Raw genomic sequence first — 17,976 nt, 5'->3', positions numbered from 1 at the left:
AACTGTACTGAGAACTGAAACTCTTAGAGCAGGAGAGGGGACATGAGTGGAGACAAGCAGAACTATGAGACGTAAGTCTTTACAACAGGAGGCAGCTCAAAGAGAATCATCTGAGTGATGGTCTGATGTCTCCACTGCTAAAGAACCAGGTGGCCCCTGGTGGCGAAAAACAAAACGAAACAAACAATGGGAATAGATGGAAAGTTTCTGAAGATAGTGGAGTCTCTATATAGCAAACCTACAGCCAACGTCATACTCAGTGGTGAAAACCTGGAGGCATTCCCCCTTAGATCAGGTACTAGACAGGGCTGCCCACTATCACCATTACCAACATAACAACATAGTTTTGGAAGTTCTTGCCATAGCAATCAGGCAGGAGCAAGGAATTAAAGACATACAGATTGGAAGAGAAGAAGTCAAACTCTCCCTATTTGCAGATGACATGATAGTATACATAGAAAAACCTAAGGAATCCAGCAAGAAGCTTTTGGAAATCATCAGGCAATACAGTAAGGTGTCAGGCTACAAAATTAACATTCAAAAGTCAGTGACATTCCTCTATGCAAACACCAAGTTAGAAGAAATTGAAATCCAGAAATCAATTCCTGTTACTATAGCAACAAAACCAATAAAATATCTAGGAGTAAGCCTAACCAAGGAAGTGGAAGACTTGTATACTGAAAATTATGAGCCACTACTCAAGGAAATTGAAAAAGACACAAAGAATTGGAGAGATATTCCACATTTGTGGGTTGGAAGAATTAACATCATCAAAATAAATATACTACCCAGAGCCATCTACAAATTTAATGCTATCCCCATCAAGATCCCAACCACATTTTTTAGGAGAATAGAACAAATGTTACAAATGTTTATCTGGAACCAGAAAAGACCTAGAATTGCCTAAACAATCTTGAGAAGTAAGAACAGAACTGGAGGCATCACACTCCCAGATCTCAAACTGTATTATAGGGCCACTGTCATTCAAAACTGCTTGGTACTGGAACATGAATAGACACACTGACCAGTGGAATAGAATTGAGAGCCCAGAAATGAGGCCCCACACCTATGGACATCTAATCTTTGACAAAGGGGCTCAGACTATTCCATGGGGAAAGCAGAGTCTCTTCAACAAATGGTGTTGGAACCAATGGGTTAAAACATGCAGAAGAATGAAACTGAACCACTATATTTCACCAAATACAAAAGTAAATTCCAAGTGGATCAAGGACTTGGATGTTAGACCACAAACTATCAGATACTTAGAGGAAAATATTGGCAGAACTCTTTTCCGCATACATTTTAAAGACATCTTCAATGAAACTAATCCAATTACAAAGAAGACTAAGGCAAGTATAAACCTATGGGACTACATCAAATTAAAAAGCTTCTGCACAGCAAAAGAAACCCCTACCCAAACCAAGAGACCCCTCACAGAATGGGAGAAGATCTTTACATGCCATACATCAGACAAGAGGCTAATAGCCAAAATATATAAAGAGCTTGCCAAATTCAACAACAAGACAACAAATAACTCCATCCAAAAATGGGGAGAGAACATGGACAGAATATTCACCACAGAAGAGATCCAAAAGGCCGAGAAACATGAAAAAATGCTCCAAGTCTCTGATTGTCAGAGAAATGCAAATAAAGACAACAGTGAGATACCACTTCACTCCTGTGAGAATGTCATACATCAGAAAAGGTAACAGCAGCAAATGCTGGAGAGGGTGTGGGGTCAAAGGAACCCTCCTGCACTGCTGGTGGGAAAGTAAATTGGTCCAACCTCTGTGGAGAACAGTCTGGAGAACTCTCAGAAGGCTAGAAATGGACCCACCCTATGACCCTGCAATTCCTCTCCTGGGGATAGATCCTAAGGAACCCAACATATCCATCCAAAAAGATCTGTGTACACATATGTTCTTGGCAGCACAATTTGTAAGAGCCAAAATCTGGAAGCAACCCAGGCGTCCAACAACAGATGAGTGGCTGAGCAAGTTGTGGTCTAGATACACAATGGAATACTACTCATGTATTAAGAATGGTGACTTCACCATTTTCAGCCGATCTTGGATGAAGCTTGAAGAAATCATGTTAAGTGAAATAAGTCAGAAACAGAAGGATGAATATGGGATGATCTCAGTCTCAGGCAGAAGTTGAAAAACAAGATCAGGAAAGAAAACACAAGTAGAACCTGAACTGGAATTGGCGTATTGCACCTAAGTAAAGGACTCTGGGTGGGTGGGTGGGTGGGGAGAACAGAGGTCCAAAAAGGGTGACAGAGGACCTAGTGGGGACTGTACTCGTATGTGGAAAACTGGAAAATGTTATGCATGTACAAACTATTGTATTTACTGTTGAATGTAAAACATTAATTCCCCAGTAAAGAAATTAAAAAAATTAATTGGATAGAGACAGAGAGAAATTGAGAAGGAAGGGGGAGAAAGAGAGAGGAAAAAGCAGAAAGACACCTGCTTTCCGGCTTCACTGCTTATGAAGCTTCCCCCTGTAGGTGGGGACCAGGGCTTGAACTAGGGTCTTTGTGCCCTGTAATGTGTGCACTCAACCAGGTGCACCACCACCTGGCCTCCATGATCAACCTACAGTTGGAAATGTTGAAGTCATATCTCTCTAATACCCATGAACATGTTTCTGTACTTGGAAATATTATTTTTTCAGATTTAATCAAATAAGATGAGGTAATTAGAGAGAGTCTTAATCCAATATGACTGATCTCATTCGACCAGCACCTGCAGACAGAGTGGAGGTAGTGATAGGAGAACAGTGGCAGAGAGCAGAGTTCTGTAGCTGGAACTCCAGGGGTGTTGAGGACTTCTGGTCAAAAGAAGGGCTCTTCTTCTTCTAATCGAGGGAGTTAGCGCTTTGCAGTGCAGTTACTGACGCCTGCACAAGGATTGTTCTCTGTAGAGCATGGTCCTACTCACACCTTGATTTCAAATTTCTAGCTTTCAGAACTAACTGCTACCATCTAGTTTGTGGGACTTCAGGACAGCCCTAGAGAATGAGTACAGTCTACCACAAAGGCACTGATAAAACTGGAAACTATAGGAAAGTCAGAAGAATTTCTTTTTCGGGTTTAATAATGTTATTTGTATTAATTTTTCTTAAAACGATCCAGAGTAAGCTCACATGATCCCTTGAAAAATTTTGTAAAGGAATGCTCCCTTGCCACTTCTGATATCATTAAATTTCTTTTCTGTTTTTAAGATTACCTTTATTTATTTATTGGATAGAGATAGAAATTGAAAAGAGAGATGGAGGTAGAGAAGGAGAGAGACAGAGAGACAGCTGCAGCCCTGCTTCAATAATTCTGAAGCTTCCCCCCCTACAGCTGGGCACCAGGGGCTTGAACCCAGGTCCTTGTGTATTGTAACGTGTGTGGTCAAGCAGGTACACCCCCACCCAGCTCCTTGAATTCCTATTTAAATCGATTTCCATCAAAGCAGGCAGTACAGGCTAGGAACCTAGTTTGTTTTCTTTAGCCTCACGTCATTTGCCTTTTTCGTTTTATTTATTTTTGTAGCAAAATGTAAATTCATGCATAGAAACATGTATTTCCTCAAAATGTAGAAGCCAAGTCTCTTTAAAATACTGACTACATGTAACATAATTCTCAGGTCCAAATCATAATCTGCATGATGATATGATCCAAGGTTCTGACTGACTTTCTGAAAACGACAGTAAGAATCAACTCAGGTCTTGCTCTACATAGTCAGTTTCAGGGGCTTCTTCCATAATGATCCTACCTATTAATAAACAGTACAATGCAGCTAGGGCATACCTGTAAGTCTTTCCACAGAAAACATGCTCTAAAGTATAGAATATGCATTGAGTGTTCAGATTAAGAAAATGTGTATTGAGGGCTGGGCGGCAGCGCAGCGAGTTAAGCGCATGTGGCGGGAAGCTCAAGGACCAGCGCAAAGATCCCAGTTCGAGCCCCCAGCTCCCCACCTGCAGGGGAGTCGCTTCACAGACGGTGAAGCAGGTCTGCAGGTGTCTGTCTTTCTCTCTTCCTCTCTGTCTTCCCCTCCTCTCTCCATTTCTCTGAACTGCCCAATAATGACAACATCAATAACAACAATAACTATACAACTAAAAAAAACAAAGGCAACAAAAGGGAAAACAAACAAATATTTAAAAGAAAATGTGTATCAATAACCTGCACATATCATCCAGGGTTTCCTCATAGTACCCAGGATAACCTGCTCTACTATCTAACAGTCAAAGAGGTGAAAAAAAAAACACTTTTAAGAAACAGTTGCCTTGAAAATTTAGTGATAGGGAGTTGGGCTGTAGTGCAGTGGGTTAAGCGCACGTGGCGTAAAGTGCAAGGACCGGCATAAGGATCCTGGTTCGAGCCCCCGGCTCCCCACCTGCAGGGGAGTCGCTCACAGGCGGTGAAGCAGGTCTGCAGGTGTCTGTCTTTCTCTCCCCCTCTCTGTCTTCCCCTCCTCTCTCCATTTCTCTCTGTCCTATCCAACAACAATGACAACATTAATAACTACAACAATAAAACAACAGGGCAAAAAAAGGGAATAAATAAATATATAGAAAAAAGAAAATATTTTTAAAAAGAGAAAATTTAGTGATTAGACAAATGCCTAAGAGTTTTGAAGCATAGAGCTTCATTTTTACCAAGAATCTTAATTATTTTTCAGAAGCCATTCTAGATGGTTTCTAATATAATTAAACTTGCTATTTAAATAAATTTTAAGTTTTGTTTCAAACCGCCCTTGGAGATTGGAGGGTTTAGCTTATTATCTATGAAGATACACTTGGACTGGGGTTGGTGCTTGAGCGCCTGTACCAGTGCACAAGCACCAGGGTTTAAGCTCCCGGTCCCCATCTGCAGGGGGGAATGCTTTGCACTCGAGTGGTGAAGCAGGGCTTCAGGTCTCTCTCTCTCTCTTTCCCCCTTTGCTCTTAATTTCTGGCTGTTTCTATCCAAAAAGAAAAAAAGAAAAGAAAAGCATACACCTGAAGCTGGATGTTCTTGTTTTAATGACACTGGGATACACAAGTTAGGTCAAATGTCAAAATCCATAGACCAGTCCCCCCTGTCACAGTGTCCCCCTGCACTGAGGAGGTTCTCCATCTCACTCTGGGAGTCAGTCAGGTCCTCAGTGACACAGAGCTGAAACAGCAGAAGTTTAGTGCTGGAGACACTTACTTGAGTGTGGTGAGTTCTGTGAGCGACGGCTGAGTAGCCTTGAGATAGCTTTCTCTCCGTGCAGCCACCTTGGGGGAAGGTTTGGGACTTGTGTCGGAGTCACCGCTGTCTTCGTCCCCCATGGCCTTGATGTAGCTGCCACTCCGCATTCTCCGGCAGGGAATCTCATCCTCTTTACCTCGAGGGGTGTACCCTGTCCAGTCGTCTTGAGGCACCTGTTCAGACAGAAAACCACTCATGGTTTTATACAACTCTATAGCTAGCTCCCCTCTTCTTTCCTTTTTTGGGGGGGTGGTTAGGTGAGGGTGGGTGTATGGCCCTGAAGACAATAAATACAGATAAATACCTAAGGCCCTACATATAAGCAATGACAGTATTTTATTATAGTAGGCTGAACAAATTTTAAGCACATGAAAATCAATTTCCTGGGTTTTTTTTTTTTTTTTTTTTTTTGGTTGCCTCCAGGGTTATTGCTGGGGCTCAGTGCCTGCACCATGAATCCACTGCTCCTGGAGGCCATTCCCCCCCCCCCTTTTGCTGTCCTTGTTGTTGTAGCCTTGCTGTGGTTATTATTGTTATTGTTGATGTTGTTCGTTGTTGGATGGGATAGAGAGAAATGGAGAGAGGAGAGGAAGACAGAGGGGGGGGAGAGAAAGACACCTGCAGACCTGCTTCACTGCCTGTGAAGCGACTCCCCAGCAGGTGGGGAGCCCGGGGCTTGAACCGGGATCCTTATGCCGGTCCTCGCGCTTTGCGCCACCTGCGCTTAACCCACTGCACTACTGCCTGACTCCCCATTTCCTGACCTTTTAAACCACCTGTGTTTTAGGAAAATTAAGATGGGTTGGCTCTGATTCACTTCCATTTTTTCTTTGTCCGTTACTGATAACAACTAAGCTGGACATGAGGATACCATTAGGGAGGGAGGAGGGGACTTTAATCTAGAAGCTCTGTGATTTGTTTTCAGTTGCCATTCAAAGCCCACAGGCGCCTTATTCACGACCCCCCTGCACCTTTTATTTCTACAGTCTCCTTCCTAAGCCAGTTGCCTGCTCTAGTTGCATTTACTGTTCCATCCTAATCAGGATTCCTTGTAATCCTTTCTTGGTTTGTGTCCAGCCCGTGCAGATCTGCTGCAGGCACTCCTTAGAGAGCCCCAGTCATCACTTCAGGGAAAATAGTGGTGTTTTCCTCTACAGTGTTTCCTAGCCTCCCGTACACCACCTCCTAAGAGTCTATTTATCTGGAGTAGCTCCTTAGCAAAATCGTTCTTTCCTTTTGACTTTGCTGTATTTCCTCTAAGTCCCTAAGGAAGGTATTCCAAGCACATGGCGCCCCCTCTTTTTTAAATTTCTAGTCATTTCCTCCAGGTTCAGCAGAGCATTGTATCTCATTATAGAGAGCTTGCTAGGACACTGTCTTGAGTTCCTCTTACATTTTGTAATTCAAGATCCAGTTCTTGCTCCATCCGACAGAAGATTAAGAAGGAAGAAGCAGTCCGCAGTGCTAGGAGAGCTGTGCTTAGCTTACGAGAACCCCAAGTCTGGGATATATAGAGCTGGCGGGAGCAAAGTCAGGCCCGCTGAATGGCTCAGTCTTCAGCAGGCTAGGACTGACTGCAAAGTGGGAAGTCCTGGACTAAACTGAAGTTACTTTTCCTCTGATTATCTGAAGATTTATTGGCTATGGAAAATACAGATATTACCTGAGGACAGTGGTGAAGCAATTATGGCAGTGAGTGTGACAAGACCAAAAATGGCCTAGGAGCAGAAGCTGCTGTCCCCATTGGGAGGCTTTCAGAAAAAGAGCTACTTGTCACCACTACAGCTTCTCAGTCAGCTGGACTCAGGCCAAAAGCCAGAATTACGGGTGGCTTATTGTGTGACTGACAGACTGTGGTCTTCACCTAGTTATAAAAAGGCTCTGCTGTTTACCCTCACGCTCAGACCCCTGCCTTCACTTACAGGTATCTATGGTAGATAGATAGAAGTTGTGCAGTTAAATAGCTATGTAAGGGTTAATGGGCAGAAGTTAGTGGACTTTCAAATGCTCAAAGGGTAGCTAGAAGTGAGCCCCCACAGTGTGTGCTTACTTTACAGCAGAAGATTTCTTTAGGTGGACAGTTTGCTAGATATTAGCAAGGTGTTACTGAGTTAGACCCATCCGAGAATGCGGGAAGAAGGAAAGTAAACTGAGCTCCAGAAGAGATACGCTACCCAACACAGACAGCCGAAACAAAGGGAACAGTATTTGAAGTGATTCTGGCCACACCAAGGCCACACAGATGGTCAAAACCTAGGGGAGGGGAGGCTGTCTCAAGACCAAAGAAACTTTCAAGGAGAACCTATAATGATGATAATGTCTAGAACGATAATAATGTCTAGAGTTGTTTTTATTGTTAATAAAAATCATCTTACATGATGCCATCTGTATTCCTGTGAAAATTGTTTAAATAATAAAACCTCTGCAGACAGAGGCCAGAGGTGCCTCTCTCCTGCACTTGAAGCAGCTGACGTGTCTCTCACGTCTTCTTCACCGCTGACTCCCGTCCCCTTCAGGACGTACCCCAGTAACTGTGACCGGGGCTGGCTCCCGGCATAGAGCACAAGGCTTGACTGTCCATGGTACCCGGCACCTCCATGTGTCAAAGCTGAGTGGTGCTGTGGTCTCTCTGTAACAAAGATGTCTATTTTTTGAAACTTAAAGTGCTGGAAACTGGTTCATATTATCAATAGCCTTAGAGAGGAAAAGATGAGGCACAAACACACTGGGAAAGAGCGCCCAAGATGTTAGTGGGCTTCCAATATGGTGTCACATAAGGACTGTGATATCAGGTATTAGAGCAAGGAGTTAGCAACAGCGGTGATGGAGAAGGAATATCGGGGCCAGACGGTGACACACCTGGTTAAGCGCGTAAGGTCCGGGGTCCAAGGCCCTGGTCCCCACCTTCTGGGAGAAAACTTCACACGTGGGGAAGCAGGGCTGCAGATGCCCCTCTTTATATTTCCCTGTCCTCTCTCAATTTCTGTCTCTATACAATACTAAATAAAAAAAGAGGTTTTTTTAAAAAATGAGAAGTATCCAGTGAGGTTCTCTGGATTAGCCAGGTTTGCAATAAGAAGTTAGAAGGATATTTAAGGGGGCCAGTTGGTGTTGTGCTGATGTCACCATGTGCAAGAACCCAGGTTCGAGCCCCGACTCCCCACCTGCATGCGGGGCTTCACAAGTGGGTGAAGCAGGTCTGCAGGTGTCTATCTCTCTCCCTCTCTGTCTTCCCCTTATGTCTCAATTTCTCTCTCCATCCTATCAAGTGACTATATATATAAAACAGCTGCTGGTAGTGGTAGATTCATATTGGCAGCTAGCCCCAGCAATAACCCTGGTGGTAATGATAAAAAAGGTATCTGATATTTTTCTTTTTTATTAGTGATTTAATATTCATTTACAAAATTATTGGCTAACAGATAGAATTTCCACACCATTCCCTCCACCAGAGCTCTGTGTCCCCATCCCCTCCACTGGAAACTACAGCAGTTCCCCCAAGGTCATAGATGTGGGTTGACTATTATTTCTGTGGTTCTCTATCTATATATTTGCCTATTTTTTCCACAGTTCTGCCTCCTCTCCCTTCTAAGTCAAAACCATAGCCACTGCTACTTCGAATGTCCTTCTTTTTCCCTCTTCTTTCTCCAGATCTTGATGGGATTGAAGTTCAGAGACCTCTGGTCATCTTCCCCTAACATTTCTTCCCCTCTGGGAGTATGGACCAAAATTTGTTATAGGGATGCAGAAGGTGGGAGTTCTGGCTTCTGTAGTTGCTTCTCCACTGAACATGGGTGTTGGCAGGTGGATCCACACCCCCAGCCTGCCTCTCTCTTTCCCTAGTGGGGCAGGGCTCTGGGGAGGGGAGGCTCCAGGACACATTGGTGGGGCTGTCTGTCCAGGGAGGTCAGGTTGGAATCATGGCAGCATCTGCAACTTGGTGGGGTATTTAATATTTTAATGGTATTTGGTGCTATTCATTAAATAATGAAATATTTCATTTCATTATTTTTCTAAATATTTCCTTAACAAGAGTGAGAAAGAGTTACAGAACATCAATCTGACATGTGTGGTGCCTAGAACCAAGCTTAAGACTTGGTAATGAAAATCCAGTTTTCTGTTCGTGCAAATCTCCCAGGCTACTAAGCTGTGTCATTACTAACATTTTATTTCATTGTTAATATTTAACTGTGCTACAGGATTTGGTTATAGGACCTAATTTCCTCAACAAAACTATGTATTTTATTAAAGCCATTTAAAATCTAAAAAAAAAAAAGGAAACATTCCAATGGAGGGATGTGATAATATGGAACTCTGGTGGTGGGAATTGTACCCTCTTATCCTACAATCTTGTTGATAATTATTAAATCAATAAAAAAAAGAAAATATTGAAAAAGAAATAAAAAAGGAACAGCTCAGAGCATAAGCAATTTGCCAGAAATGAGTGGCTAGTAAAAAAAAAGACGCACTAGCACTGAAAGTCAAAGCATTTCGACTACAGTCTAAAAGATCAAGATCTGGGGCCAGGCGGTACCTCATGGGGTTAAGTGCACATAGCAGGGGCCTAAGCAAGGATCCCGGTTCGAGCCCCCGGCTCCCCACCTGCAGGGGGGAGGCTTCACAAGCTGTGAAGCAGATCGGTAGGTGTCTAACTTTCTCTTCCTCACTCTGTCTCCCCCTGTCCTCTCAGCTTCTCTCTGTCCTGGTCAATAAAGCAGAAAAAGTGGCCACCAGGAGCAGTGGATTTGTAGTGCAGGCACCAAGCCTGGAGACAAAATTTAAAAACGTCGAGATTTAGTTAATCTTTGTGATTGATCACATGAAGTTAAAACCTAAAGAGTTCAGAAAACTTTCCACAACTACAGACACATATCAGACATTGATTTCTAAATGTTCTAAGATCCCAGAAAATGAGAGTAGACATCCTATTAAAAGTCACGATTCTTTCCTTTTACATTATGAACCTATTAATATAAAGTCTTTTCTCTAGAAACCACATTAAAGAGATGTTCCTCTTTTTGGACCTGAAAAAAACCCCCAGCAATTTGTAGGCTTTGTCGTGAAGAAGAGCTTGATTAAGCATCACTATGCAACTTATTTTACCTACCACATTTATTTTTTATTTTTGGGCTTTGCTGGGGCTTCACTACTCAAGGCTGACTTTTTCATACAGGAAAAGAGGAGAGACTGAGGTGGGAGGTGGGAGAGTAAGCCAGTTCCGAAGTTTCTTCTGATGACTACGCCAGGGGGCAGGCTCACATCTGGTCCTGCACATGCTGAAGCAGGTGCATTATGCAGGCAGACCATTTTGCTGGGCAGCTATTTAACCCTCTTAAATCAGGCTTCCTTGAAGAAGCTGTCCTAAGTGCCTGATAATGTTAATTCATTGGATCTACACAACGGAAGGATATTAGCATAATTAGCCCTATTTACAAATAATAATAAAAACCCCTGAATGTGAGTAATTTATCCAAATGAGGTAAAACCCATCAGAACACAGGTAGTGCTCAATAAAGATGTGTTGATAGTCATTCTGCATTCGTACTTACAAAATGGCAGGCATCCATGCTGGGAGCTGGGAACTCGTTGATCACTATTCAGTTCTCTCTCTCTCTCTTTCTCTCTGTCTGTCTGTCTGTCTCTCTCTCCCTCTCTCCTCTCTCATATAATCTCTGGCACCCACAGAACTGAGGACTCACAGCGCCATAGCACCTCTGTAAAACGTCCCATCTGATCAACTTGCCATTTATTAATGATGGAAGCATCAGTGTGTATTTTTGCCCTTGTGGTTAAAAAGCATCCACATCACCATAGCAACCAAAGAGATTACTTAGAAAACTAAGAAATGTTGAGAATGATCTTGTTTTCCTTCCACTGGCAGGTGACTCACTGCAGAGCTATGATCCTGCTCAGAACCTTGTTACTGACTTGGTAAGTACCTTTTATAAAAGAAGTTGACACAGCTGAGGGTCAGAGACGATACAGTCACTTGTCCTGTCTGCACTGAGGCGGAGCTCATGAGGGTTGCTCTCCGGAGTGAGTCAAAGGCTAGTAGCAAACTTGTCAGCTCATAACACTTCCCAGACAAAATGTGGCAAATATTTGCTTAGGTGTTTCTTTTTTTTCCCCCTCGAAGTTAGTTTATGGTAGAAACTTGGGCTTGTGCTAGAAACAGACTCTAGCTGTTCCTCGGAAAGCCAGCTGGGGAGTATTTGATTTGATTACATTCCAACTGAACATATTTTTGAATGCTTGCAACTAAGAAGTTGATGGAAGTAACTTAGAGTAGAATAGAATTTAAAAATTAATACATTATTCATATAATCAATGTAACCTAGGACAAGAGCCATTATAAAAATAAGATAGAAATTCAGTTTTAGGAAACAGGCAAAGGAAAAGAAAATGGACATATTAAAGACGAAAAAGTAGTGAATTCTAGGGCAGCCACCCTGCTCTGATTATCCCTTGCCTCTGAAACTCTAAATCAGAAGTGAAGGAAATGGTCAGATACACGGTTTTCAAAGAAAGTCTGCAAGGACGCAGAGCGTGAAGTGTCACTGCCTTCTGAAGAGGAGAAATAGGGCAAAGTCATACGGCTACAACCACGATTGAGATCAAGCAGTGCTGAGTCTGCAAACACCAATTCGTTTCCGGTCATATTCAAGGGGGGGGCGGGGGGACGAGGGCACCATTCTAGATGCGTGTGGTGCTGAGGATTTAGTCTGTAAAGCATGTGCTCTACACGCTGAGCTAGCTTTTTACACTTTTACTAGTGATTTAATATTGATTTACAGAACTGCGAAATAATAGAGGTATGATCCATACTGTTCCCACCACCTGTTCTGTGTCCCATCCCCCCCACTGGTAACTGCAGCAGTTCTCCCAGAGTGAGTGACACAGGCTGGTTCTCTATCTCTCTATATCTATGAACAGATGCCCCTCCCCCCATTTTTTCAGTGGTGCTGCCTTCACTTCCTTTCTAGTTCATCCCTACATCTGTAACTACTTATGAGTGTCTTTCCTGTTTTATTCTTCTCTCTCAGATAAATGAAATCATGCCTGGCTTCCTCTGGTGTTTTCTAGATTTGCTTCCCTTTCTTGGATGCTATGAAAACAAGATTCCGGGGGCTGGGTGGTAGCGCAGCGGGTAAACTGCACAAGGCGAGAAGCGGAAGGACTGGCTCAAGGCTCTGGGTTCGAGCCACAGGTTCTCCACCTGCAGGGGGCTTCATAAGCAGTGAAGCAGGTCTGCAGGTGTCTGTCTTTCTCTCCTCTGCTCTGTCTTCTCCCCTCCCCTCCCCTCTCAATTTCTCTCTGTCCTATTTAAAAAAAAATTTAAAAAATGGCCTCCAGGAGCAGTGGATTTGCAGTGCAGGCACTGAGCCCAGTGATAACCCGGGAAGCAAAATAAGTAAGTAAATAAATACATAAAATATAAAGAAAAACAAGATTCCTGGTGACAAATACTTCAGGTCCTGTTGGAAGGGGTGTACAGGGTCCTCTGGGTTACTGTCCCTGTTGTTCACCTGATCTGGGAGCCTGGACCCAAATTCTTTATGGGGAGCAGAAGGTGGGAGTTGTGGCTTCTGTCATTGCTTCCCCACTGGACAGGGGTGTTGGCAGGTGGATCCACACCCCCAGCCTGTGTCTGTCTGTCCCTAGTGGGGCAGGGCTCTGGGGAGGGGAGGCTCCAGGACACATGGGTGAGGGCGTCTGCCCAGGGAGGTCAGGTTGGTGTCATGGCAGCATCTGGAACTTTGTGGATGAAAGGCAGTGAGATGGAAAGCAGGCGGAGTCACCTTTTTACAGCAGTTACATCAAGGGAAAATATTAAAGAAAAGTTAACCTCAAAGATATCTGAAAAAGTGCTCGTCATTATTAAGATTAAGAGAACGAGGACTTGGTAAGAAGCGCAAGCTGGGACAGAGAGAATAGCAGGCTGAAGGCTAGGGAGACAGCAAAATGGTTTGGTGGCAGGCCTGCCTTCCTTGAGGCCTGGAAGTCCCAGATTCAATCCCCAGTACCACCAGAAGCCAGAGTTGAGCAGTACTTTGGCAAAGGAGGGAAAGGAGAGATCAAGGAAGAAGGAAGGAAGGAAAAAAAAAACGAGAGAAAAAAAGGAAGAAAGGAAAGGAGAGAGGGAAAGAAAGAGTGAAGAGAATGAAGAAATAAAAGGAAAGAAAGAGAGCAAAGAATGAAGAAAAAGCAGATGAACACTTCATGGCAGACTAACTGGATATTCAGCTGCGATGGGCCCAGTAAATGCTAAAGAAGAAGAAGAAGAAAATCAGTCTAATAAAAGCTAGGTTTAATGATAGCTATGACTTACAGAAGATAAAAAGATGATTTTTTTTTTTTTTGCCTCCACAGTTATCACTGGGGCTCGATGTCTATACTACAAATCCACTGCTCCTGGTGGCCATTTTTTCCATTTTTATTTTTATTGTTCCTGCTGTTGTTGGATAGGACAGAGAGAAATCAAGAGAGGAGGGGAAGATGGAGAAGAGGAAAGACAGACCCCTGCAGACCTGCTTCATGGCTTGAGAAGCGACCCTCCTGCAGGTAGGGGAGCTGAGGGTTCGAACCAGGATCCTTGTGCCAGTCCTGAGCTTTGTACTATGTGCACTACCACCCAGCCCCTATTTATTTATTTGTTTATTTATTTATTTTTACCAGAGCACTGTTCAGCTCTGGCTGATGGTGGTGTGGGGAATTGAACCTGGGACTTTGTAGCCTCAGGCATGAGAGTCTCTTTGCATCACCATTATGCTATCTGCCCCCCACCGTATCTCCTATCTGGATTTTTTTTTAATGCACATGTTTAGGCACTAAAGCTCTAGTAGAAATCTTTATTTGGACAAATTCAATGAGAACTACTGTGCATTTTAAAAATATTTCATTACTTGTTTATTTGATTTTTCTTTAAAAATTTTTTTTATTACCTTTATTATTTTTTAAAATATTTTTTATTTATTTTTCCTTTTGTTTCCCTTGTTGATTTTTATGGTTGTTGTAGTTGTTGTTATTGATGCCATTGTTGTTGGATAGAACAGAGAGAAATGGAGAGAGGAGGGGAAGACAGAAAGGAGGAGAGAAAGACAGACACCTGCAGACCTGCTTCACCGCCTGTGAAGTGACTCCCCTGCAGGTGGGGAGCCGGGGGCTCAAACTGGGATCATTTCTCCCGGTTCTTGCGCTTTGCGCCACCTGCGCTTAACCCGCTGCACTACCACCCGACTCCCTGTTTATTTGATTTTTAAAAAGTTTTATTTACTTAATTTTAATGAGAGAGAGATACAGAGAAAGAGAGAGCAGAGCACTGCTCAGCTCTGGTTTATGTTGGTGCTGCAGATTGAACCTGAGACCTCAGAGCCTCAGGCATGTGAGTCTTTTGCATAACTATTATGCTATTTTCTCAGCCCTCATTGATTTACTTTTTAATGATAGCAAGATACAAAAAGGTACGCACAGAGCTACCAGAGCCCTGCTCTGCTCAGGCTGATGGTGGTGCTGGGGATGGCACCTGGGAATTTGGAGCCTCAGGCAGGAGAGTCTTTTGCAGAACCATTAGTTATGCTGTCTCCCCAGCCCAGTGTGTGTTTATCTATTTTAGGTATAAGAAGTCTAAGACAAACCACAGGCCATGCTCAAAAGTGCAAAAAAAAAAAAAAAAAAACACGCAACAAACAAACAAGAAAAGAACCCTTCTCTGCCCAAGAAATGACCGTATGCAAGTGTACTGTCCCCCAGATTACAGGGTGAGGATGTCTTGTCCACTGAAACAGTGCCCTGAGCACTGAAGGATGAGCCGGCTGGATGACTGGGACTCACTCCGTCGCAGCGCAGACTCTAGTCAGAAAAGGAGGCAAATCATTTATATTTTCTGACTCCTTCTCTTCCTTTGCTTCTGTAACTGCTTTTTGCTTGTTTACTTCCCAGCCATGGTCTGGGTTCTAGAAATATAAATCAAGGAACAGTACACTGGGGGCCGGGTGGTAGTGCAGCGGGTTAAGCGCACATGGTGCAAAGCGCAAGGACCCACACAAGATCCCGGTTTGAGCCCCCGGCTCCCCACCTGCAGGGGAGTCGCTTCCCAGGCGGTGAAGCAGGTCTGCAGGTGTCTGTCTTTCTCTCCCCCTCTGTCTCCCTATCCTCCTTCAATTTCTCTCTGTCCTATCAAAAAAAAAAGTAATAATCAGAAAACAAATGGCCTCCAGGAGCAGTGGATTCGTAGTGCAGGCACTGAGCTCAACAATAACCCTGGAGACAAAAAAAAAAAAAAAAAGGAACAAACAACACACTGATATACTGTTGTGGAATGTATGGGGGAGCAGGAGGAGATAGATAACAGACAAGCTACTTGTGAATAAACAAGATGATTTTATGGATTATTAACACTGTGTCCTAGTGGCTGGAAGGGGAGTACTTTAACTCTGTTCTCAGAGATGCCACAGGAAGAGGCGGCATCTGAGAGCAGAGCTGATGACCAGAGAGGCTGACTTTCCCTGGACAGGCCCAGGCAGAGGGATCAACCAACACAAAGTCTTTTGACTGGAACCTTTAGGACGGGAACCTTTCTTTCTGCCAAAGGCTACTGGGTAAACATCATTCATGAGACAGATGCACAGAATTATCAATTAAAAAATCACCAATTAGAGTTGCCATGAAAAAAGTTCCATTTCTCTCTGTCTCTCTCCGTTTCCCCCTCCCCTCTCAATTTCTCCTTGTCTCTAGCCAATAATGAATAAATACATTTTTTAAAACGTTCCATTTGTCCTGGCATGGCCAGATCCAATAATTTCACAGATCATATTCATACTGCAGACCAGACATTCCTTACCCCTGCTCTGGAGTAAGGATAACCGAGGTGTAATTATAGCCCAGAATTGAATTTATCAGCATAACCAGAGAGGTTCCTGAGCAAGGACTTAGTGAAACTGAGGAATGAGGCCGCGGCAGGTAGGGTCCTCTGAAGCCCAGCTCAAATCTCCCTTCTGTCAACCCAACCCCAAAGCTCCCTCTAGCCGCGGACTTCCTGCTCAGATCTAGAATATGTATCATCTACACAGGGGCCAGCTGACTACAGTTTCCAGACTAAATCTGTCTAGTCACTCATACTTGTAAATGAAGCTTTATGAAAAAAGTCATGGGGAGACAGAATAATGGTTCTGCAAAAAAAAAAAAAAAAAAAAAAGACTCATACCTGAGGTTCCAAGGTCCCAGGTTCAATCCCCAACACCACCATAAGCCAGAGCTGAGCAGGGCTCTGTTCTTTCAATGAATCTTTCTTTCTGTATTTCTCTCTCATTAAAATAAACTAAAAAAAGGAAAATACTATGATAAAATAAACTAAACACTCATGTTCACTCATTGTCCACTGATTATGCCTGGTTTTCAGTAACAAGAGCTAAACTGTATAATTGTCATGGAGAAAGTGTAACTCCATTCCTACTTTATACAGTCTTTTTGTTCTTAATTTTTTTATTTATAAAAAGGAAACATTGAATAAACCATAGGATAAGAGGGGTACAACTTCACACAATTCCCACCACCAGAACTCCGTATCCCATCCCCTCCCCTGATAGCTTTCCTATTCTTTATCCCTCTGGGAGTATGGACCCAGGGTCATTGTGGGGTGCAGAAGGTGGAAGGTCTGGCTTCTGGAATTGCTTCCCTGCTGAACATGGGCATTGGCAGGTGGATCCATACTCCCAGCCTGTCTCTCTCTTTCCCTAGTGGGGCAGGGCTCTGGGGAAGCGGAGCTCCAGGACACATAGGTGGGGCTGTCTGTCCAGGGAAGTCTGGTCAGCATCCTGCTAGCATCTGGACCCTGGTGGTTGAAGAGAGAGTTAACATACAAAGCCAAACAAATTGTTGACCAATCATGGACCTAAAGGCTGGAGTAGTGCAGATGAAGAGTTGGGGGCCCTCCATTTTGTAGACAGCTAGTAGGCATATTTTAGTTATATTCCAAAGGGCCTGTGGCTATACTAGTGTTTTTTTTTGTGTGTGTGTTGTTGTTGTTGTTGTTTTGGCCTGAGCTTGAAATATGATATGTAGGTGGATCCTAATTACTGTCTGGGGAGGTGATGTCATGGTTGGCAGAAGGACCAGAAAGCTGGATCAGGGAAGAGAGTAGCTCCCAGATATGGAAAAAGGGTATAAATATTGTTGACTGTAAACCCCATCGATTTGATGTGATCTGGGGCTCATATTCAGCTTAGGAGCCTATTTGACCTCTGCATCCCTGTAGATCTGAGCTCACATTCTGTGGTCATGAGTAGGAACGTTTCAAACTGCCCCAATATCAGGACCCATCTTCCTCAGGTGTAGCATAGAGTATGTTGTCCAGCCTCCCTTCGGAGGATGGAACATTCTCTACCATTGTTGATCCAAATTGAGGGCAAGGTCCTATGGGGGCCCACAAAGGGGTCTATTTTGTTGTTCCTGATAGAGATAACCAGTAACAATGGAGAGAGGGATTTATTTGAGGTCTAGGCCCAACATGTCTGTTTGGGAATCTCAGGACTCCCCGACTAGGGCCCCAGCTGATGGGGTGGCCTGATAGTGACTAAAGAATCACCGTTAAAGTCTGCCAGTCTCTTGCCCTTATTCAGCTTTTGCCGTCCTTGCTTTGATAAGATTAGCTTTGGAGTGAGTGAGGGAAGTGTAATAGAAAGGAGGTGAGGAGGGTATCTAAGTCTAAGTGGACACTATTTCATTATGAACTTTATACTGACTCA

The 17,976-nt window shown here is 43.6% G+C and overlaps 1 protein-coding gene and 1 long non-coding RNA gene across 16 annotated transcripts in view; one reads left to right on the top strand and one right to left on the bottom strand.

The window, feature by feature from the left end:
* Positions 1 to 17,976, bottom strand: part of DLGAP1 (DLG associated protein 1) — an 825,909-nt gene that overhangs the window by 237,383 nt on the left and 570,550 nt on the right. For all 15 annotated transcript variants that reach the window (XM_060200748.1, XM_060200749.1, XM_060200751.1 and 12 more), the window contains one exon: positions 5,192 to 5,406. In XM_060200748.1, the coding sequence (XP_060056731.1) occupies positions 5,192 to 5,406 (215 nt within the window). The remainder of the gene's footprint in view (positions 1 to 5,191; positions 5,407 to 17,976) is intronic.
* Positions 1 to 17,976, top strand: part of LOC132540955 (uncharacterized) — a 104,078-nt gene that overhangs the window by 62,708 nt on the left and 23,394 nt on the right. Inside the window, exon 2 of the long non-coding RNA XR_009552171.1 lies at positions 11,115 to 11,164. This is a non-coding gene — a long non-coding RNA (uncharacterized LOC132540955). The remainder of the gene's footprint in view (positions 1 to 11,114; positions 11,165 to 17,976) is intronic.

This window comes from Erinaceus europaeus, chromosome 10 (genome assembly GCF_950295315.1).
Source record: "Erinaceus europaeus chromosome 10, mEriEur2.1, whole genome shotgun sequence".
NCBI lineage: Eukaryota > Metazoa > Chordata > Mammalia > Eulipotyphla > Erinaceidae > Erinaceus > Erinaceus europaeus.
Note: the sequence above shows the minus strand (reverse complement) of the source record. Positions and strands in the feature narration are given on the sequence as shown.